Raw genomic sequence first — 24444 nt, 5'->3', positions numbered from 1 at the left:
TTGTTGTTTGTTAGTTGCTTCTTGTACATTGCAGTAATCAGACATTTTTGTTTCATATTGACGCCGCACTTTTTAATATTTTACGGGTATATCGAAAAGCAAGAAATTTATTAAAAATCTTACAAAATATATGGTAAATTTTATATGCAATTTATATCTCTTTGCACAATTCAATAAGAATTGAGAAAATATTCGTTTTTTGTGTGGTAAAAGAGTGAAAAAATTGTGGGTGAAAAAACAAAAAAAAAAAAAGAAAAAAATATTCGTTGATGGTGGTTAACGAATGAAAAAAAAATAGATGAGAAACACGACGACGAGTATAAAATATTGAAAGTGGCGAATTGGTTGCAATCGGCGTCATTAATGTACTAAAAACAGAAAAAGTGGCCGTGTTCGTTGATTTCTTTTAACATTTTCCGCCATTTTGAAAAGTACGAGTGTAAAGTTGGAATTTTTATGGACGCGTTGCTTGAATAAAAAAAGTAAAAACTCGTGAAAAATTATAAAATAAATTTAATTCAAGTAATAAAAGTTATTAAAATTGCTATAAATGTGTGTAGTTAATAAAATATAGTGAATTTATGTGTATTTTATTGAAAAAAACATAATTTTTAACAAGTAAACGAAAAACAGCATTGTTTAATTTCTTCCTTACTTTTTTTTTGATGTTTATTGGTCAAAGTAGCCGCCGCGCGACAAAGAAAAAACTCGAAAGAAAAGAGACCAACCACACTTTTGTTAAAACACATTTTTGTAGTGAAAAGGAAGCATTAATCAGAAGGAAATAAATTAACAATAAAAGAAATACTTGAATTATCGTTTTAAAAATATTTAATGCAAAACATTGTTGTTTTTCAATATTGTGAAAGTTTTTCTTATAAAGAGAGTGTGTGTGTGGTGAGTGTTATGATGACGAAAATACTTGAGAAAAAGTACAGCATTTTACAATGAAAATAGATAAGAATTTTAATAAATATGAAAAACATAATTATTTTTAGAGCAAATGGTGATTGATATATTGAAAGAATCTTAATAAAATCAAAAATGATAATCTTTATGTGTACATGTACATATTTTTTATGCATTCACACATTTCTTTTTTACAATTAATTTTTTTTTTTGCGTTTGTCAGCCAATTCGCCGTGTAGCTATTACTCGTTACTAAAATTTTGCACACACACAAATAAGTAACAACGAGTACTAAGCAGAATATGTATTTTTCAAATTCGCCTGCCTACTATGTTTTCTTTTTGACATTCTCCTATATTTCTGCTGGTTACTTGTTTGCTTGAAAGAGTGAGTGACTGGCTGGCTGGTTGACTGACTGACTGACTAGCTGGTGTATTGTGTGTTTATGTTGTTTGTGTAGTTTGACACATTGCATTGCGCGGTATTTTCTTTCCTGTTTGTAATTGTTGTTGTTGTCTGTTGTACTTTTTTCGCTTGAGACAAAATTTTCCCAAATGTATATTTGTTTGTTTGTTGTGTTGCTTATATGGTGCAGATATTTTGTTGTTTTTTATATTGTACATTAAAAGCACATGTTTTTTTAATGCATTCATTATTCGACTTTATAAATCAATTATTTTTGTTGTTTATTTTTTTTTTTTCGCTACCTTGACTTGGTTTCCATTGCAAATGCATATTTTTTTCTTTTATCGTATAAATTGTATAAATATAAAATAAAATTCTTTTTTATGTTTATTTTAAATTTTGTGGCCGTTTGTGCTTTAATACTATTTGCGATTTTTTCTTCGTTCGATTGTATTTATTTTTAATAGCTTTTTATTTATAGTCTCAGTCGGTTGTTTCTTCGTTTGATTTTTGGTTTCTATTGTTGTTAAAAGAAATTGTTTTAAAAATCTATTTTTAGAATATCAGATTAAGATTTTATTGTTTGTACAAAGAAAATTTGTTCATGTTTATGAAAAATTCTTTGTTTTCAAAATTATGAAATATTTGTTTAAAGAAATCTGATTTGTTGTATTTTAAAGAAAATTTGTAAAGAAAACCATTATATAAATAATAAAAAACGTGTAGGTATAAAAAAAAATTATGTGTTTATGGTATTGGTCACTTTGTTAAGGGATTTTTTTCTATTGTAAATGTACATTTCTGAATTCGATTGAATACTCAATAAAAAATAAAGTTCTGTTTCTTAAAATTTAGTTTTAAATATGTATATTTTTTAAAAATGCAACAATTTAACGAGACTACAATGATTTTGAACTAAACAATATTTAAGAAAGTTGAAATTCATAGGTCCCTATAACAGATAATGGACTTTAACAAAGTGCATCAGGTTCAACTTAACAAAAATTAACATACCTAGTTGTTTGTCTTCAGTAAGATATTCATTAGATAGATCTTATGGTTTTCAACACTCTTGATGCTATTTTGTTAATACAGTTCGACAAAAGTGACGTTCTGCCAATATCCGGTGTTTGACAAATTGAAATTTTTACAGAAATTTATAATTACTGCAGTCAGTTTTATATTTTCATTTTTACGTTAGTTTATTTTTAGGTAAAATATTTTTTATATATTTACAACCTTATTCACAAACAAAATTCTTATTTTATAAACAGTTTATAAATTAGATTTTGTATGGAAATTTTGTTTTATAAACCTTTTAAAAAATAAAAATGTTGTTTGTGAATAAGGGGGTTAATAAATTATTGATTTTTTTATATGGATATAGGTTTGGATTATATGGATTTTGGTCAAACTTTGCAACACTGATCGAAATTTGAAAAGCATGTACATGTATGTACATATCTATTACACGTATTTAGTCGAACAGTTTATATAATATTATAGTAATACTTAACATCATTCTAGTGGCAGTGTATTATGCGTTTGTGCTGACGTTTTCAACGCCCTATTGATCCTACACCCACCTTAAAGTATACCAATTGGCTCAGAATCACTTCTGATAAATATTGTACAATCTCTACAAAAATCGAAAAATCTTAATTGTATATAAGTCTAAATGATACTGCCGATTTTCCTAATGATAGGGCCTCATTTTTCCCTAGGCCCCATACAAAGTACTCTTAGAAAATGACTTAAGGTGGAAATTCACCTTTAAACACTACTATCACCTTGAAATTCTGAATAAATAACTTTAATGTCATCGTTAATCGCTCTACCAAAATTTATCCGGATAGGAGTATATTTACCTTTGCCCCCATTAATTAAGGAAAAAAATTTATACTAAAAAAATAATTCACATTTTTAACATACATTCTTACTTGTTTTTATATCAAGCATTTAAAAATATCTGCTTTAAATTTATTAAACTAAAAATACTTTATATAGGTATACATACATACTACATCTACACAGTATTTGTTTAATATGACGTCTGCGTTATTATTTATGTTCATGTACATACACATACCTAAGAACGTAATACTTTAAGAAAAAGTAAGTAAAAAGAAAATCTGTTTAAAGAAAATAAAAACTCGGAAAAACTAAAAACAAAATTACGACATAAAACTTTTTTGAACAAGTTTTACCCATATTAAATTCTACCTCTCTTTCGTTTTCTTACTGACGCCTCTTTCCTTTTTTCCTTCAAACGTATGAGACATACTTATAAAATAAAATTACATTACATTTTATGTAGACAAACTTACATACTAAATGTATGTATGTATGTTTGCACGTCTTATTTTTTTTCTTTTTGTTTTGTTTGTATGCAGCTGTTTTGTCATTTAACAAACAAGCATACTTTTTTTATACATACTATAAAAAGTTAAAGTAACAAACTAATAAAAGAAAAAAAAAAAAACAGTTTTACTTTCTTTTTTGTTTGTTTTTCCGTGTTAAAAAAGTTAAAACAGAATTTTTTTCATTTAAAGTTTTTGGTTTAAGAAGAAAAAAGTTTGTATTTGTGTACATATATTTTTAAATGTGTGTATGTATGCATGTATTTTTTTGTTAACTCATAAGGCAAAAAAAACATATTTTTTGCTGACAATTTTTGTTATTGCTACGAATTTAAAAATTGTAAATGTGTAAGCTGTTTTTATTTTTTTTATTTTCAACAAACATAAAAAATACAGTTTATCCAACTTCACAATTACTCACACTTCTGATATTATAGGTGGGTAGATTTACTATTAAATGAAATTTGGCTTATCAGCTTATATAAAGCTTCTTAATCCTTTTAAGGACAACAAAGACTAAGATGTCATTGTATTTTTTTCTAAAGGGTTATTGGTTTGAAATGATAAATAATTCGTGGTAGCTGATTTTCAAAGCCTGTGGCCTTTTCTAGGTAAGCATGCACATAAGTAATCTTTAATATCTATAATCACGGGATCCTGAATGTTCGAAGAACATACATATATGAAACCTTAGACATCAATAAACTGAAACTAAATATCCATACATATTTTGCTTGAGATACTATCAGTTTCTTGATAATTGAGATCTTTCCAGAAATGTTAAAAAAGTTTTTTTTTTTTCTGGGACAATTTTACTTTAAGTATTTTCCAAAATGTGCTTTCTTTCAGAGAGCTCATCTTTGTCGACCATGGGTCTGTGCTCAGCAAAATACTAAGTTACTTGAATGTTTAGTGATAAATTTAAAGAAGGGCGCAAGAAATTGAGTAAACTTCACAAACCCGAACCTGGCATTGATCTTGTGAATCTGGAAAATACTCTCTTGAACCAAGATTGCATTATAAAATTTCAGTCGTTATCTGATGAATGATATTGCAAAAATATCGGAAATAATTTAGGCACTATTAGAGAAGGGGATTCTACTTCAGTGTCTGATGCCTGAGATTACAGGATTACACACCATTTTGTCTAAACTGAGGCTACATAGTTACCACGGCAACTGGATCGTTACTTCCAAACGACTCTGGGCCCATATTACGGCATACGATATCGATCAAAATCTCAATAGAATCTAAATGGAGATTTCGATCAATGTCGTATGCCAAATGTGAAAATGTAAAAACCGTAATATATACATTAAGGAGATCATTAAGAGAGCCAGATCTGGGTATGACCAGCCCACTTTATTAAATAAGAAGGCTTAATGGGATGGGAGGATTTGTTTCAATGAGAGGATTACTACCGATGTTTGTCAGTCAATTGAAGATAGGCTCTTAAAAGTTTTACAAGCCAAAATTTTAATTCTACCAAATTTTTTTTATTAAACAACAGAACCTATTGGAACCCAAATGACTTCCTCTATTACAAAACCGGTAATTCAAGTCAGATTTAAAGTTGCAATTCTAAATTGTACCACCACGAATTGTGTACTTCAGCATTATTACGCCAACCCACCATACGTACCATGTATAAACGACGAATAGTATAGTGTGTTGCTTTTTGTTGTTATTATTGTTGTTTTGTATGTCTCGTGTATATTATTGCTCTAGTATATTATGGGCATAATATTTGTTCAGTTTCTTTGTATGTACGAGAAGATACAATCAACACAACAACCAACCATTCCCATTCTACTATTTGTACAAACAAACAAAAAAATGTAAAAGAAAAAAACTGGTTTTTGCTTTTTTCTTTATTCGTTTATGTTTCATGCTACTGACTGCCAGCCAAAGCTTTGCCGGTTTTTTTCTTTCTACTTTTGTTTTTGTTGTTGTGGATTTTTTTTTCGTACTTTTATTTTTGCTTTAATAGGTTTTTATTTGTAACTTTTTTATTACAGTTTGCTGGTTTCTTAAATTTATTTTTCTTTCTTTTTTGTTGCTGGTGTTGTGTTATTCATCGTTGTCATTGGGGTTTAAAAATAAAAAAATTGGTATTTTTTCATCTTACTTTTATTTTGTGTGCTTTTTAATGTACAGCATTTTTTAAAGTTTGCTTGAATTTAAAAGTCTAACCTAGCAAAAAAGCAAGTTTTATATAATACAATCATACCTACCTACATACAGTGTCTCACATAAGTATTCGAATTTGGTTGTACTTTGAAAAGAAACATAATTTAATAATATTTTTTGTGTGTGAAATGAATAATTAAATTTGTTATATTGTCTAGAGAGTCCTAAGGTATAATATCACACTCTTTAAAATTTGGAAAAATTACATTTACCTCAATTGATTTAACTTTTTTTAAAAAAAGTCCATAAAATTGCCTCACAAAAGTATTCGAATTTTTCCTGTATTTCATATATGACCATATTATACGAAACGCAAAAATTATAATTGAGTGTTTTTTTGCTTAAAATTGTGTTAAGGGGTTACTATCGACCGAAATTATATATTTTTGGCCCATTTGTTCCACAATTTTGGAGCATTTGTACCATCTTTTCATGTAATATCATTAAAATGGCGATTTTTGACCATATTTGCAATTTTTTTCCTTTTTTTTTCAGAAATAAACCCAAACATTAATATTGGGATTTAATAGACCCCTTGAGGTATCTAAAAATAATAATTTTTGTTATAAGGATCTGTACTTAAAAGTTCCAAGATGTATTTTTGGTATCGTTCTTCTGTTTCTAATTGAATTGTATGGATCTTAAGTCCCTTTTCGTACCACTAGGGTCGATATTTTCCGACAAAGTTGGCTAGTATACATTCATGTACATATTAGCACTAATATATTTTAAATTTTCAATACATTATATCGGTATACAACTCCAAAACATGCCTTAACAAAACGTCATCCTATACAGTAGATTTGAGTTTTTACTATTCGTAACTTTCACGCTTATGTTGCCCATTACAATAACAATGTAAGTCCAAATTTTTGGGTTTATTTTGATCATAGTAATCAATATTTAAACAGATATCGATATTTTTGAGTTAGACCATAATGATATAGTGGCATGCAGCCTGGAGGACATTGGTATATAAAAATAATGATACTACCATATTGAATGGTGTTTCTTCGAGGCATGTTTTGGAGTTGTACACTTCCACAATACATTGAAAACTTAAAATATATAAAAGCTGATATCTAAAAGAATATATACAAGAAAACTTTCCCCGAAATTTTTTGACCCTAGTATTATGAAAATGGACTTAAGTTCCAATATATTGAATTAGCGACAGAATAATGATATCAATAATATAACTTGGATCGTTTAAATACAGATTCTTGTAACAAAAAATACTATTTTTAGATACTCCAAGGGGTCTATTAAATCCCAATATCAAACTTTGGTCTTATCTCTGGAAAAAAAGATAAAATACTACAAATATTGCCAACAATTGCCATTTTAATGGTATTACATAAAAAGGGTACAAATCCTCAAAAATTGTGGACCAAATGGGCCAAAAATGTATCATTTCGGTTGATAGTAACCCCTTAAAACAATTTAAAGCATAAAAACCAGTCGATTCTAAAATTTGTGTTTCGTATAATATGCTCAAATATGAACAACGGGAAAAATTCGTATACTTTTGTGAGACAATTTTATGGACTTTTTTAAAAAAAGCTATTTTAATTTAAGTAAATGTAAATTTTTCAAGTTTTAAAAAGCGTGATATCAAACCTAAGGACTGTCTAGACAATATAACAAATAAATTTTTTTTTGCACACAAAATATATTATTAAATTTGGTTTCTTTTCATAGTTTACCTAAATTCGAATACTTATGAGAGACACTGTACATTGGTATATACATACATATGTACTAGGGTGATCGATTATTAGATATTTTCCAAAAACTGGTTTTTGAATATTTGATTCATAAAATAAAAACCTATATATGTATGTACTTACGGACTTGCTTTAATCTTGAACTATTTATTACTACTATTTATTTCAATATCGTTTTAGATTGTCAAATAAATGAAAAGTAAACTAGTTCAGTTTTCTAAAGCAATGAATTGTTTAATAAAGGGCTTTATCATTCAATTTTATTAAAATGAAAACGAATACCTACCTATTTGTTAAAAATCTAAAACAAATTAACAGCAAAAATTACGAATTGTTCAATATTAAAAAAATCAACTTTTAGAAAAACTCTACAGTTTAACCGACTGAAAACCCAAACCGACTACCCTAATATGTACCTTTTCTCTGTACTGGATTTGTGTGTGTCTTTATTGTTACTGTTACTCTGAAATTGAGAAAACATTTTATTTGACCACAATTGTTTTTTTTTTTTGTAATTTATTTGTATATTTATGTGTAGAAATGTATATACGTATGTATGTATGTGCTTGAATTTATATATGAACGTAGGCAGGCGCCACTTAAATTTATTTAATATCCATACATACATACATATAAATGTATATATTTTTTTAGAGCTGTTGGTTTTATTTATGCCAAACAAATTTTTAAAGTTGTTTGTTGCTTTATTTTTGAGTAACAGCCATAAAAATGATTAATTATAATTTCAGTTTAAACAGGTATATACACATAAATATTTTAGGACTCAGGTGATTAACTTTAATATTTTTATTTGATTTTTATGTATATTTTGTACTCCTAATAACCAAATTTTGTTAAAAAGATAGCTTTTGGAAATGACGGACCGGCTTTCAGAAGTCGAAATTGTTAATATAAAGAAACCAAACATTATTTAAATGGACTTACGGCCTTTTTGTGTGTAAATCCCCGTAAGGGAAAGTTAGCAGCTTGTTAGTCTGGTGTTAGTTTTTTTGTTATGAATAAGGCTGTTAGTATATAATACCGCACATTGAATACTACATATTTTTATGTCCTTTTGTCTTAACCAAATTTTCATTCTTCCTTCCAAAACAGTTTGTTTTGCATAAAAATTTATTATTGTTGGAGACTTTTGCAAATATGAAAAGTATTTTTAAAAGCTTTTTTAAAATACACATTTGTTTGTATGTTAGTTAAGGTCAAAATTTTAACTAAATTTTGAACCTCAGATAGACTTAAATTTGTAATTCATAAATACACTAGATGAGAAGTACCAGGCCTATGTTTTTTCAATATTGTTTCAGAAAATTCAAATTTAAGATCGAAATTTGTTTAAAGCATAAAATCTTGTTATTGAATATAAGGGTCTTTTTCACATTAATCCTGCAGTAAATGGAAATTGTACCAAACTAGTATTTTACTAATACAAAAGTACCCAATACTAGTTCCCAACTGTATACCTTCTTAATGCTTAAATTAACATTGTGTCTTAACCAAATTTTCATTCTTCCTTCCAAAACAGTTTGTTTTGCATGAAAATTTGTTATTGTTGGAGACTTTTGCAAATATGAAAAGTATTTTTAAAATCTTTTTTAAAATACACATTTGTTTGTATGTTAGTTAAGGTCAAATATTTTATCTAAATTTTGAACCTCAGATAGACTTAAATTTGTCATTCATAAATACACTAGATGAGAAGTATCAGGCCTATGTTTTTTCAACATTGTTTCAGAAAATTCAAATTTAAGATCGAAATTAGTTTAAAGCATAAAATCTTGTTATTGAATATAAGGGTCTTTTTCATAATAATCATGCAGTAAATGTAACTAGTACCTAACTAGTATTTTACTAGTACAAAAGTACCCAATACTAGTTCCCAACTGTATACCTTCTTAATGCTTAAATTAACATTGTGCGTGTTTGAAAAATGATCGTTAGTTCTAGACATATACTAGTTCTAGACATATACTAGTTCTAGACATATACTGGTCCTTTAGAACCAGTTTATTACTAGTTCCAATCTTTAAAATTCCCCCCTATTATGCAAGTTATTTAAAATTACCTACTGATCATTTGTACCTATCTATGTATATATTATTTCAATTACAAATTAAATTCAATTGAGATTTGCCCACATACTATTAGATATTGCATTAAAAAAAATATAATAAAAGAAAAAGGCGGGAAAATAAAATCGAATTAAAATGCTGGCACAAAATCTGCAGCTTAAAAAAGCGTACTAATGGCTTTATATTACATTCATACACTCATTAAAATTTAAATAAATTCAAAATAAAAGGGAATATGAATATTAAAAGGAAATAAAATGAATATTAAAGACTATTTGTACAGTAAGTAGAAATCGACTTAAGAATTATGCACTTAATTAATTTTCCTTGAGTATTTATGAACTTGTTTTTAAAAGCATTTTCACAAACATTTATGCAATATTTTTTTTTCCGACTGACACTTTTCATACTAAACATGTATGGGAGTATTAAAAACATGTATATGTACATAAAATAAATAAATAAAAATATTTTTACTTACATAAATAAACCGGAGAACATTAAGTAATAAAAATAGAAATAAATATTTATGTGTGTGTATATGTATAAAAACAGGAAAAATAATACATATAATAAATACACATGTACTTTGATCTCACGTACTTCTTGAATGTCTCATAATTAAGAATGGATGTAATCGTGAGTTCATAAACTTACAATTAGACGTAATACTTCATATGGCAACGAACCTGAATTTGAAGATACCCATACTGATTTTAAGCAATTTATTAGTTTCTACTTATTGAAGTGACAACTTACGATTCTGGTCGATTGTATTTTTTTCAACACTTTTCGAAAAATACCGTAATGCCCTCATAAAATGTACTTTTTTATAATAGGCCTGTTTAAAGTCTTTTCAATGGCTTAGTCCATTGAGTACTACTTAGATTAGTCAATAGACTATTCCGTACACTAGTTAATAGACTAGTACATAAACTAGTCAATAGAATATATAATAAACTACTCCTTACGCTAATCCATAAACTGACAAAAACTAGTCTATTAAAATAGACTAGTAAAGTGAAAACTCGTTTAAAGAGTAGTCAATAGACTAATCCGTAGACTAGTCAGCAAACTTATCCATACAATAGTCAATAAACTAGTACATAGACTAGTCAATGGATAAAAAAGTAACTTAGTATTTTTAATCATAGAAAGTACTCTTCTGAAAAATATTAGTACTTTTTCTAAATTTCAATTTCCCATGTCTGTATTGAATTATGTTTTTACATTATTGACAATTTAAAATTTACATTTGTTGAAGTTTTTTGTGTAATTTTGGATTGGTCATTCGGTAAGATGTTGATGATGCTGCTGGTCATTCAATTTGTATCTATTTATTTAAATTCAGTCACTGAGTGCCACGTCACTTGACGCATGCCTAATACAATATTACATTAAAAAATGTAAAAAAAAAAACACAAAACATCATCCTCTTCGGCAGAAAACAAAATAACAATAATAATGCAAAAATAAAAAAGTCATAAATAAAAATATACAATATGTGTGTGTTTTATAAATAACTGACTGAGTATACATTTTTATGATGATTCTTTTATTTTAATGTCCATTTATTTCTATGTATGTATGTATATTTGTTTGTCATTTAGTTTGTCTGCTTTTACTTTGCTGTCAATTAGTCCGACTGGCTGACTGAATGTTTGCTTGTTTTCCTGTTGTCTGTACAGTACTTACTAACTTAAGTATACATATATACAGTATGTTGTTTTTTTGTTTATACAAATCCCCACAGTTTTACAAAGAGTCAATGTATCCATTTTGCATACTATTTTCTCCTAATTACAATTACAAACTACTGATAGTCTCGATTAGAGTACCCAAGTATTAGTGTGCCTAAGAATCGAAAGAGAATGTATTTTCTGACTATGTTCTAGTGCTGTTAAAGTATTGAGTAGTGGGTATCGAGTATCGAGTATTTGCCCTATTTTTTGGGTACTCAATACTAAAAAGTAGTTACTCAATACTTTCAGACTTGTATATGGATTTAACTTATTTAAATTTAACGGCTATGATGTGAAAAAATACAGCTCTAAAATCTAATATAGACCATATCATTATTAGAAATGCAACTCTTAGCAATATCAAATCAGTGTAAAAATAATTTAAAAACTGCAATAATAGTTAAAAAGTTACAAATATTTATCGACGCTATCTAAAAAAATAAAATGTCTCAAAAGTGGTGTGATGTCTGGTCTAACTTTAATTAAAAAAGGAAAAATTCCTCGTTTTTAATTTAAAATAAAACCGTTAAAAGTATCGAGTAGTATTGAGTACCCAAACGAAAAGTATTGAGTAGTATTGAGTAATCAAAAGTAGTAGAATATTACAGCACTACTATGTTCGCAATTGTCGAAAATCTTAAATGATGAGTAAACAATAACTCATTGGGGTCAGCCACCTTGAACTGCAGGAATGTTTGTAGTTTAAAGATGACGAAGACTACCACATACATATAAATGTATATTTCATTCTACTTTCATTTGCACATTTCCATGTTATTCATTTATTATAACATTTTATCAATTTATTGAAATTGTACGAGTATGCTGATGACGACTGCGACGAAGTCGACTGCAACATTTTAGATGCATACTTACGATAATAATGAATGAACAGTAGATATCTACTAAAATATGTGGAATCTTTGTGTATTTATTAAATATATTTTAGTATATTTTTTGTATAAATGAATTTTTATCTACATATATTATTTATTTCATTGGAAAAATCTGCAAATTGATTTACACTTTATCTATGTATGCTGACTAAGTTGTTTTAGCAAAAAAAAAAAAATGAATTTTGAAACAGTAAAGAAATTATTGTAAATTGATAAAAAAAAATATGGAATTTGTAATGACCAAATCAAAAATATGCTCTAAAAAGTGTTTTTAACTCTAAAAATTAATGTTTAGTTTAAAAAGTGTTATGCACTATAAAAAAGGGTGCATATCCATTATGATTCCCTATAAAAAACAATAAAGAAATAAGAATATTGGTATACAGGATAAATGATTGGAAACAGCTCTATTCTCAAGAGATTTCAACCCAGAAGATTTACCAAGTCAGTACCTTAAAGATAGGAAAGAAATGAGGTAGAAAATCGATGTCCCACTATAAAGCCCAGTCGAAGAAGTGACTTATTCCCTTGACCTAGTAGACTGCAAGGGTTATGTCCCGCAATTTCCCCCTGTTCGTCATGGAACATATTCCCTACTTCCTCATCATCTTTGCATAACCTGCAATAGTTCGGTATATTACTGCTCCAATTACTTACAAAGGCTCTAATTGAGCAATGTCCCGTTAGCATCCCTATTATAATCCTTAGACTGCGATTATACATTCATATAAGTATTTTGGTAGCCCCATATCAAGAGTTTGCCATAGGGCCTTTGATATTTTGCAGTCCAATCTACTATTCCGGGACTGGTTTATGATGTCATGGATTCTTTCGAATATCAACCTATAATAGTCATCTATATCAAGATTCGAACCTAATGTAGCTAGTTCGTCCGCAACCTCATTAACATGCACATTGCAGTCCCGCGGTACAGTATAAAGGCAAACAGGCGCGAATGTACCGTGTGACAAGCCAATGATCTGAGAGCTGCAGCAACCGACCCCGGATGGTTATGATTCCAAATCAGTTCTGTTCACAGACGCACTTAAATTAAAAAAATATCAATTCGAGACCTTATAACCGCTAGAAGTTAAAACGTTATTTCTAAAATTATTTATGTGATCTAAACGGATTGAATCCGAATCTGACCTCAGATTACCTAAGATTTTCGAGATATCTTAGGTTAAGATTTAATGAAACTCATTTTAACCATATCGCGATGCAACTGTTATATTTGATAAATTGTTATGAATAAGGCAATTAACCTTTATTTTGAAGTTCATTGTTGAGAAATTCTGAGATCAATCCATTAGAAAAGTATAGTCCCTTGGTTTCGACTTTTTTAAAATTTTGTCGGCCGGTATGGTAATGGAAGCGAGAGAAACTATATCACCTTAGCATTTGTCATAGGATAATGGGACTTTTTTCATTATATTTTCCTTTTTAAGGAAGTCGGTTCTTTTCTTATATTGACTTCTCAAGTTAATCACAATTGAGTCTATTGGTCTCCGTGTGGAAGTGTACACACCCCTTTTAAACAAAACTAAGTTATACAACATATGTAATATTATACTATATCATAACAAATCTCTCACGTAAAGACCATGCGTTCTAGACATGAGTAATATGTTTCATTGTTATTTATTATTTTTTTGCTAAAAGCTAAAGGCAGACATAAATGTGTTGTGATTTTTTTCTATCATTTAAAGCCTCTACAAATTGTTTATACGTTTTTATGATTTTGGTTGAAATAAACCGTTTTAAAGGAGATTTTGTTTAAATTCTGCTCGTGGTTAAAAACTGGTTTTCTATATTAATGTATGTAATGTTGGTGGCTGCTTGATGGTGTATAAAATGTACACATTGTTTTGTTTCGTTAATTTGTTTGCTTAAGTCGTGTATTTGGAATTAAATTGTACCTTAAACTCTGAATGTCTGTCTGATAAAAACACATATGTACATATGTTGTTGAGTGAGTACATTGCTGCTTACCTATATATCTATAAAATTCATTCGTAAAATTATATCCACAGAAAATTTCTTTTTTTTTAATAATAAAAAAACAAATATATTATTTAAGTGCTATAACTGGTTGTACAGAATCTTGTCTACCCTATTTAAAAATATTTTTCTTTTAAAAAAGTAAGAAACTGTATTTGCACATGTAGTCTAGCAAATAGAAAGGGATTTTACGCATATGGGACAACGATGTCGCAAAGCTTTTTTTTTTTCAAAATTAGCGTTAATTTGAGTTCCCAGCTACACTTACTCGTTATTAGCAAAATAAACTAAATTCCTTTTATAATTTGGAAGCAGTGCATGCTTAAAAGGATAATATACTTTGATTTTTTATTTTTGTAAACAAATATGTTTATTCATTATACCTGAAAATAAGGAGTGTAATTCAATCATATCTATGAAAAGTTTGGGTTAAAGGAAAATAAATTTGTTGTCATTCACCTAATCTCCAATAGTTTTTTTAAAGCACCACATTTGCCGACATTATGTAGGGTATGTAGTTATTTTTAAAAATGTTTGTGGTATTAATTGAAATAAAAAAACTAGATTGAGAATTAAAAAAAGTTGTATAACTGGAAAGATTTTTTATCAATTAATATTATTGTAGGTTTATACAAACAAATGAAATTCATAAAAACATTTCCAGGTAAAAGTATATACATACATATATAAATATGTTGGTATTTCGAAGCACTTACGTACATAACTTTGTTACAGCAATAAATTTATTTTCGGATACGCAAACCTTTTCATAATTTGTAATTTATTTTGCTATCACGAGAAGGGTGTGTACATATCAATTTAAGAAGACGAAGTTATATTACCTTAATGTACAATTAATTTTTATTTTAAAAGTGAACATTTAATATTAAAATCTGTCAAAAGCACTCAAAGTTGCTTTTGGAATTTATTTCATTTATTTAGAAACATGTTTCAGGAGATATAATTTCTCCATCACTTCTGGTTTTCGAGATATTCTATCAACCAATCAAAACTTCAATATGTTTACTTTCCACTTTTTTCGTTCATTAACTTTTTTGACATAAAAGAATTTTCCCTGCAATGAATTTTTAAATGGTAAATATTTTGTAAACAATGAACAGCTGTTGCAAACAAATGAAGAAAATTTTAAGGGAATAAATTATGTGCTCTTAAGTTTGAAAAATCACCGTTTTGGCCACATTTAAGATAAGACAAAAGACATCTTTATTTATAAGTCTTCTTCAACCGAATCTGTGGATTTTAAAATAATATGTGTGTTTAATAACTGAAAGTTGTTACTAATTTTCACAAAAATATTTGAATCTTGTATTGAAATTAAAAACAATTTAAATTGTTGTGCTACAGTGATGAGTCAGACCTCTATCACATTACATTTTTGATCTGATTCTGACTACATTATTATTATAGTTTCTTCTTTGACGTTTATACGATCTCTTTATGGAAGGAAATCACAATTAACCATAAAGGTCTCCGTGTGGAGTTGCACCTTCCATACCAAGCTGAAATAAACATTGATACCACCATCGGTGTAAATTTTAATAACAATATACATACATACATACATACATACATAATTAACTATACGAAGGATTGTCAAAATATTTTTTTTAAGATCCTTTCAGAGTGCTATTGAAGTGATTATTGTGCCAATATTAAGAAGTTCTTATAAAATTGTTTTGAAGAATAGATTTCTTAGAATTATACAAATGAATGTGGTTTCTATAATCCATGTACATTATTTCTTTTACTGTTATGACAAATCCTCTTTTTCTGATGAAATAATAAAAAATATTATCCGTCTTAAAAATATGACTTCAGAACTTTTTTTAATAATATATCAAATGAGGATGATTTGCAAATTTATTGTGTATATAAAATAAAAAGATTACTTGATATTATTAATAAAATTGTATATGAAAACACCGTAAAATCTAATTTATTGATATAAAAGTTAAACAAAAATTATGAAATGCTAAAAATTTATTAACAAACAAAATGTACTTTTGTAGTTAGTATTGATTAAATTTTTTTATAATTATATTATCTGTATAATAATTTAACTTCTTTTTAACACACTCTAGTGGCATACTTATATATTATGTATGCATGTGTGTTTCATTGTTTAAATAAAGTAGATAATATTATGACCAATATTTAAGCGTAATATTTTGTTAATGATAAAGACTTTTTTTATTTTTTCAAAAATATACATACATGTGATATTTCTTAGAAAAAACGTCAAACGTCAAAGTATTCTTTCCCCACCAATGAACAATTTCACAAATAGATTAATATTTAAAGGGTAACATTTAAAGCGAGTTTAATTATTATTATGTTTTTTAACTTTTTGTGATTTTTAATATAATTTTGAAATATTATTGTATAATACAAAAACTTCATTATAATGAATAGAATATTTAAATAATAATATTGTTTAAATATATAAAACTGATATTAAAATAATAAATCTTTATTGTATATTAGACAATATTTTATCTAATTATTTTATATTTTATTTGTGATAAGCTTACAGTTCTATAACTTATATATTTTCCACTTTATTCTATTCTATCAATAAAAAAACATTTATTCCTATCAATTTACTTGGGGGCAATGATCACATTAGCTTCTAAGTAAAATTTATTGTATTTTTATAAATACGATTTTAATTCTATTTAAAATAAACAATTTCGACGTACTGAGGGCAATTTTTAAAAGTTTTTTTTAATTGCATGAAAATATTGTTTACAAATTTAAGCCAGAAATAACACTGCAGTTGGAGGGGTTTGTTGCAAACCTAGTTGATAAAGTCAAAGCTTTCTAAGGTGCAGTACAGGGGGGGTTACTAGGTAATTAGATTCCATAGTAAAAGATTTCGAAACACAATTTATTTAACATACAAATTCGAAAATTTTTGATTTCAAATCGAATTTCAGGGTAAACACTCCAGAAAAGAAGCTTTAAAGTGATTACTCTCTCAATCACTTAGGGTTATTAATGTGAATTTAAGATAGATTACTCGGATTATTGAAATTTTAAAAGAAATTTCGAAATCAAAACATATACATATTTGAACTTAAGTTTGAAATTTAATTTAATTTAAACCCAGCAAAAAAAGACGTGCAAAAAAAGTAGTAAATGCATGGGTTGAACTGATAATGAACTGGTTCATATTTAGGGGAAACATGCATGATTTTAACATTAGCGTGTCATTGGCATGCATGGGTTCGTATTTGCAAAAATAGTTCGTCATTTAAATGAGTTCTTATAACCAATGAATATTCGATGATTCTCAAGCGAATTTTCATTGGTGCACTATATTTATTTAAAAATGCATTAATGGTATTTCGATTTAATTATCAATATTTAAATAATTTTTTTGAGTGATATTGACAAAAATAGAATAAGATAAAACATAACTAACTGATTTTGATTGGATTTAAATTCATGCAGAGGAAAAATACCTATTGTGTTTTAAAATCCGTTAAGCAGTCTTGGTTTTTTCCTTCTCTTATTAATGGACTTAATATTACTAATTTTAATGGACTTAATATTACTAATTTTAACAAAAATCTAATAAAAAAATTAATGTCACTTTTAATCTTTATTGTATGAAATGCACGTTTTCGTTAAATATTTAACGAGGAGATATCTCCTAAGAGAATACCAAATTACAGTAAAATATTACAATTCCTATAGTGGAGTTACATGAGTGAATTTGGGTGCATTTTTCATGCCTTCACTGATGACAAATTTATTAGAATTTAGGCATGTATTTAAAACGCATTAAATAGAATACTTGCTAAAGAAATCATGAAAATATCCCTTCTTCTTTAACAACTTCAAAATTTTTTTGCTGGGAAGGTTTAAAAACTTCTTATTAAACGTTTTTAAAATGTTAACATATTTTTTATATTTCTAAAAATAACAACAACCTCAATCGATACACATACATTTTAACATAATATTTCCAAATTTCACTAGAATTTTTATTATTGTCTAATATAGAATATAAAAATTCATAAGCAGCTGTTTTTGATATTGTTGTTGTATTTCGTTTCGGTTTTGGTTTCATACTAGTTATCGTTGAAAATCACACTGTTTGTTAGCATTTTTTCTTGTTTTTTTTTATCTAGTATTAAATTACCATGTTTTTACCACCTTTTATTTCATTTCTCCCCACAAGTCCCGCCATATCATATGAATACATATTATACAAAATTGTATTTTTTTATTTTAATACATTATATATTGTTGTCAATTGTATTGTCGGTTATTATATTTTTTTATAGAATTACACGTATTTGTGATTCTTTCTACTTTTATATGTTTGTTTTATTTTTTTATTTTTATTCTATTACCGTTTCGCACATTATTTCAGCGCCAGTTGGCTAGCCAGCTTTATTTTTTCCCTTACTAATCATTATTATTTGCTGTAGCTGCATTTATTATTATTGTATATATTTTTTTGTTAAGTTTATATTGTTATTATTGCAACGTATTTGATTTTATTGCCGATTTAAACATTTGCTGATTAAACAATTTAAACATCTTTCAAGCTAAACTAAAGTACAATTATGAGTTAACAAATATATAAATAAATACTATACATTAGACCTGATCTTTTTCTATGGATATATTTGAAATTTTAAAAGTAAAAAAAAATAAAATTATCAGAGATAAATTTGTCGATGGAAATATGTGAAAATTTCATAAAAATAAAATTATTTAGGTATAAAAATTTAGTCTCATCAATGAATAAGTCATTTTTTAAGGACATATATAATGTACATTCATTCAAAACTAAAGAAAGCAATGACCGGACCATGTGTTCTTATCAAATTATGTTTCTGATGTATTATTACAATACCAAGTCATCTTCGGATAATTAATTTTTATTAAATTTAAAATATGGAAATGAAATCAGTCTGTTTTAAAATAAATTTTAATAATGTTACTCTAAATAACGTGAGAGAAATGGTTTAGGGAGTCAGTCAAACCTATGTCGATTATAATGGACTGTCCAAAGTACCAATTTTTATCTTTATGCGAGCATGTTAAAGTACATAAGACAGTTGAGCACATGCCACTGCCTCAGGCTAACCGGAAAATATTTCAGGAAGCAATCCTAGCTGGTTTTATCAGACGTATTTCGATTGGAGACTATAGTAAAGATTTTGATCACCTTCTATCCAAATAAATCTAATTAATTGAATTCCCTCCTTCACCTCAGTCTAGTTCCAATCCTTTATATTTTTATATTATATCTATTCTCTTAAATTATTATCTAATCTTGATTCTTCAGTTTCTATGAAGGGAATTACAATGGATCTCGGTGGTCTCGATTATTCTCGCTAGAACGACCTTCTTAACTAAACCTAAGCTTTTGGCTTTTAAATGTAAGACTTCAACTCACTTCACATACTTCTCAAATCTCTCGGCTTAAATATAATATTACACATTTCACAACATATCGTAATATCACAACGATATTGAATTTATTTTTAAGGGGGAGGACATTTTTAATATTCTACGTAAATTTATATAAAATTATTTAACAAATAAACATACAAAAAATTAACAAATATTTCACACATACATTATTAACTTTATAATGTAAATGTACTTTTACCACACAAAAACTTGTTAAAAAAAACGTTGTTACATTTTAAAAGGCATTATTAATATTAGAAAAATTTATTTAACAATTTAAAACTCTTTTATTTCAGATATAATAACAGAAAATCGTCGTAGCCGTTTCGTAATGATGATGATCTGCTGATATGTTGTGTTTTAATGATGGAAGAGCAGCATACAACAAGAGGGAGTTGTTGAAGAAGCGCCAAAAACAACAATATGAACAAAATTGTTTACAAAAACATCCACATACCTAATTAGAGCGAGCAATATTATTGTAGAAAAAGAGAGAAATAATAAAGTGCAGTCAGTAGAACAACAATTGTAGGCAAAAAATATAAATTCAGCAAAATAAATCGCAAAGCAACAACAAATTATAAATATAAAATAAAATACATACATGTATAATATATAAACAAACAAATAAACAGCAGCAAACAATTAACGACACACATACAACCAAGCACATACACATTGATAGTACGACGAAGAAAACTGAAATTGCGAAATACAAAAATTTCATTTAATTTGAATTGAACTTGAATTTCAAATTCAAAACAACAATTAAAGCCAACTCAATTCAACAGTAACAACAAAATTGCAAAATCATCACATTTGTTTGTTTTAAGATTGTCGTGAAATATTTTCATTTCTTTTATATTTTATTTTTTTTTTTTTAATAATATTCGTTAAATTAACTTAAGTTTAAAGTGTTCAAAAGCACACTAAAATAAAAACAACAGAAACAGAACAGAACAGAAAAAAGAAAAACAAGTAGAAATAGATTTTTACAACTGGACAGCAAAGTGATAAGAGCGCGAAATTTTTAAAACACATTCACACAAACCACAAGAAAAAACAACTACGTTAAAACATAAAGCCGCAAAACTTTCGCAGCGAGTTTTAAATTGTTTAAATTAAATTAAAAAAACTCAACTAATCAATTCATATAACAAGGAAGAGGATAGAAAAAAATTGCATAGCTATAGAGAGAAAAAGGGACAAGTAGTAAATAAAAAACAAAATTGAGCATCATGGATAAAAATATGATGTTACCGAAACGTTCACGATTGGATGTTAAAGGTCCATTTGCCAATGGTCCCATGCAGGCCAGACCATTGGTAGCACTATTAGATGGACGTGATTGTTCAATTGAAATGCCCATATTAAAAGATGTTGCTACGGTGGCATTTTGTGATGCCCAAAGTACATCGGAAATCCATGAAAAGGTATGTATAATAGTAGTAGTCTTTTAATACAACTTATACATCTATTTAACCGTCAATTTTACATATTTTTTTAAAGGTTTTAAATGAAGCAGTCGGTGCATTAATGTGGCATACAATTATTTTAACAAAAGAAGATTTGGAAAAATTTAAAGCATTACGTATTATTGTCCGAATTGGCAGCGGTACGGATAATATAGATGTTAAGGCAGCTGGTGAACTTGGCATTGCTGTATGTAATGTACCCGGTTATGGTGTGGAAGAAGTGGCCGACACAACAATGTGTTTGATATTGAATTTATACCGAAGAACCTATTGGCTGGCGAATATGGTGCGTGAAGGCAAAAAATTCACTGGACCTGAACAAGTTCGAGAAGCAGCACACGTAAGTAGTTTGGGCTCTTAATAATTAAAAGTAAACGGATAGAAAACATAATCTCTAAAAGATAATTAAAATCATCATCATGGCTTTTGTAGAATTTTTATATTTTAAATCAGAAAATAGTGATATTTACAACTAACTACTACCCAATAAGCTAGTCCGAATAGTCAATAAGCAAGTCTATAGAGTAATCAATAGGTTAGCCCATAAACTATTCAAAAAGCTAGTCTATGGACTACTCAATAGGCTAGTCCATAGACTAGTTAATACTCTCGTCCATAGACTACTCATAGGCTAGCCATAGACTAGTCAATAGGCTAGTCCCATAGACTACTCAATAGGCTAGTCCATAAACTATTCAAAAAGCTAGTCCATAGACTACTCAATAGGCTAGTCCTTAGACTACTCAATAGGCTAGCCATGGACTGACTAGTCAAGAGATTTTAACTTAAAATTTTTGGACACCTAAATATATGTGGAGTATATTCGTCTGTTTGTTTACCAATTAAATTTTATTTATCCTTCAGCAAAACCGAAAGTAGAATAAACTCTTAATATTATATTCTTATTCTTTTTCCAGGGTTGTGCTAGAATTCGTGGCGATACATTAGGTTTAGTTGGTTTGGGACGCATTGGTAGTGCTGTTGCTTTAAGAGCAAAAGCATTCGGCTTTAATGTTATATTTTATGATCCTTATCTGCCAGATGGTATCGATAAGTCCCTGGGTCTTACTCGTGTCTATACTCTGCAAGATTTACTATTCCAATCAGATTGTGTCTCACTGCATTGTACACTGAATGAACACAATCATCATCTAATTAATGAATTCACAATTAAACAGGTAAGAACATTTGTTAATTTGCAAGAACATAAAGACACATATGAATGAAAACTAACATAACACTTTATGTTTTTCTTTTATCAGATGAGGCCGGGTGCATTTTTAGTAAATACGGCACGAGGAGGTTTGGTAGATGATGAGACATTGGCGCTTGCCTTAAAACAAGGTAGAATAAGAGCTGCAGCACTGGATGTACACGAAAACGAGCCATTTAATGTATTCCAAGTAAGATTGTGAAATAAACATCATTGTTTTTATTAACGTATGGTTTTTCTGTTTTCTTATGTTACAGGGCGCCCTCAAAGACGCTCCCAACCTAATATGTACACCACATGCCGCCTTCTTTAGTGATGCATCTGCTACAGAACTGCGTGAAATGGCTGCTACAGAAATACGACGAGCCATTGTCGGCAACATCCCCGATGTTTTAAGGAATTGTGTTAATAAGGAATATTTCATGCGAACACCAGCATCAGCTGTAGCGGCCGCAGCCGCTGCGTCAGTTTATTCAGAAGGTAAAATACCACCCATATTATCAAATCAAGAAAAGTGAAAACGAAAAACAAAAAAATTACAAATACAATTATTACGTTTACAATTACGATTACAACTACTACTATAACAACAAAACAAACAAGAAAAAAAAATTACAAATTTTGAAGAAAAGAAACAAAAAAATAAATCATTTAAAAACATTTTTAAATTTTATCATATGAAAATGAATTAACACCCCCTTCACACCATTAAACAAACACTCTATACTTAATGATGAATACTATTACAACTACTACAACTCCATTCTCACTTAAACCAACCCTGTCCTTTAAATTGATCAAAGAAAGAATTAAGAAATATAGAAAAAACAATAAATTAGGCATAACTTATGATGTGTTATGCTAAAACAAAAAAAAAACAATGAAACAAAAATAATACACAAATTTTTACTATAATAATATTTACTATAATTATAAAAGAAATATATATACATATATTACGATATTGGACGATATATATAGTATATGATATGATATACTTTTAGCATAAAAACCAAAAAATTCAAAACTGAATTTTGTCGTTAACACAATTAAAAAGGTTATAATAATATTACTTCATTATTAACCTTATTATATGCATAAATAATACATCTACAAACAAACTTATTCCTGCAATATACATACGTTTTAAACCAAACTACCAACTCTTCAATTCTGTCAGAGAAATCTCTTCATAAACTTGTTAATCCAAATGTTAGACAAATGTCTCTTTATGTGGACTTATTTTTAGATTCTTTCATTACCAAGTGAAACAAAAATGTCAATCTCTGTTGATTTTTTCTTAATATTATTTGAGAAATCTTTGGTATACAAAATATAGCTTTTCAGAAGTTTACAAGCGTTATATTTACAATAAAAGTAATTAAACGGAACAGAATTTTACAAATGCGTACAGAACGAAATTAACTAGAATGATTGCTAAAGTCAAAAACAATATCGAAGTGCAGAAGAGAAGTAAATATATTACTTTGCTTAATAGTGTCAACTTATTAATGAGATTTCATGAACTGTAATTCAACGAATGTTTTGGGCAGAACTTTGAAGATTTTATTTGCACTCAATGTCATATCAAGTTGATCTATAAGAACTTGAATGAAGTAAGTTTTAGAATACTGCTCGTTCTCTGTTTTAATTGTTCTTCTTGTTGTATTGGATGCATTTGAATGAGCTAACAATTTGCTATTGCTGATTTTGCTATTGTTGGAAGTTCTTGCTGAGGTTATAACATCAAGTCGATTAGAAATTTCTTTCGTTACAGAGAGGAGAAGCGAAATGGGTAACTAAGCTGTTAACATTTAGCAGCAAGCAATCTTAAGACTGTTCGATCTGGTAGGGTCCAATTCACACAGGGCAAATTTTATTTCTGCAAATTTTCTTTTAAACTTGCCCGCTCTTTACCATTAGACTCAGCAAGTCACTTTCAGCAATTTTATTTGTTTATCATTGATTTGCTACCAGCAAGAAAA

The 24444-nt window shown here is 27.9% G+C and overlaps 1 protein-coding gene across 9 annotated transcripts in view; it reads left to right on the top strand.

Annotated features, from left to right (window-relative positions):
* The window catches only part of LOC119612469 (C-terminal-binding protein), a 36206-nt gene continuing 11762 nt past the window's right edge, over positions 1 to 24444 (top strand). For 2 of the 9 annotated variants that reach the window (XM_037968326.1, XM_037968312.1), the window contains exons 1-6: positions 1 to 133; positions 20068 to 21204; positions 21281 to 21586; positions 22164 to 22424; positions 22509 to 22640; positions 22717 to 22939. In XM_037968326.1, the coding sequence (XP_037824254.1) occupies positions 21010 to 21204; positions 21281 to 21586; positions 22164 to 22424; positions 22509 to 22640; positions 22717 to 22939 (1117 nt within the window). In that variant the 5' untranslated portion in view covers positions 1 to 133; positions 20068 to 21009. Of the gene's footprint in view, positions 134 to 270; positions 898 to 20067; positions 21205 to 21280; positions 21587 to 22163; positions 22425 to 22508; positions 22650 to 22716; positions 22940 to 24444 lie in introns of those variants that run through there. The other 7 variants (XM_037968319.1, XM_037968280.1, XM_037968301.1 and 4 more) reach the window with 6 other exon arrangements.

Source organism: Lucilia sericata, unplaced genomic scaffold (assembly GCF_015586225.1).
Source record: "Lucilia sericata isolate MDLA Ls3-8-SP2 unplaced genomic scaffold, ASM1558622v1 Contig000034F_arrow, whole genome shotgun sequence".
NCBI lineage: Eukaryota > Metazoa > Arthropoda > Insecta > Diptera > Calliphoridae > Lucilia > Lucilia sericata.
Note: the sequence above shows the minus strand (reverse complement) of the source record. Positions and strands in the feature narration are given on the sequence as shown.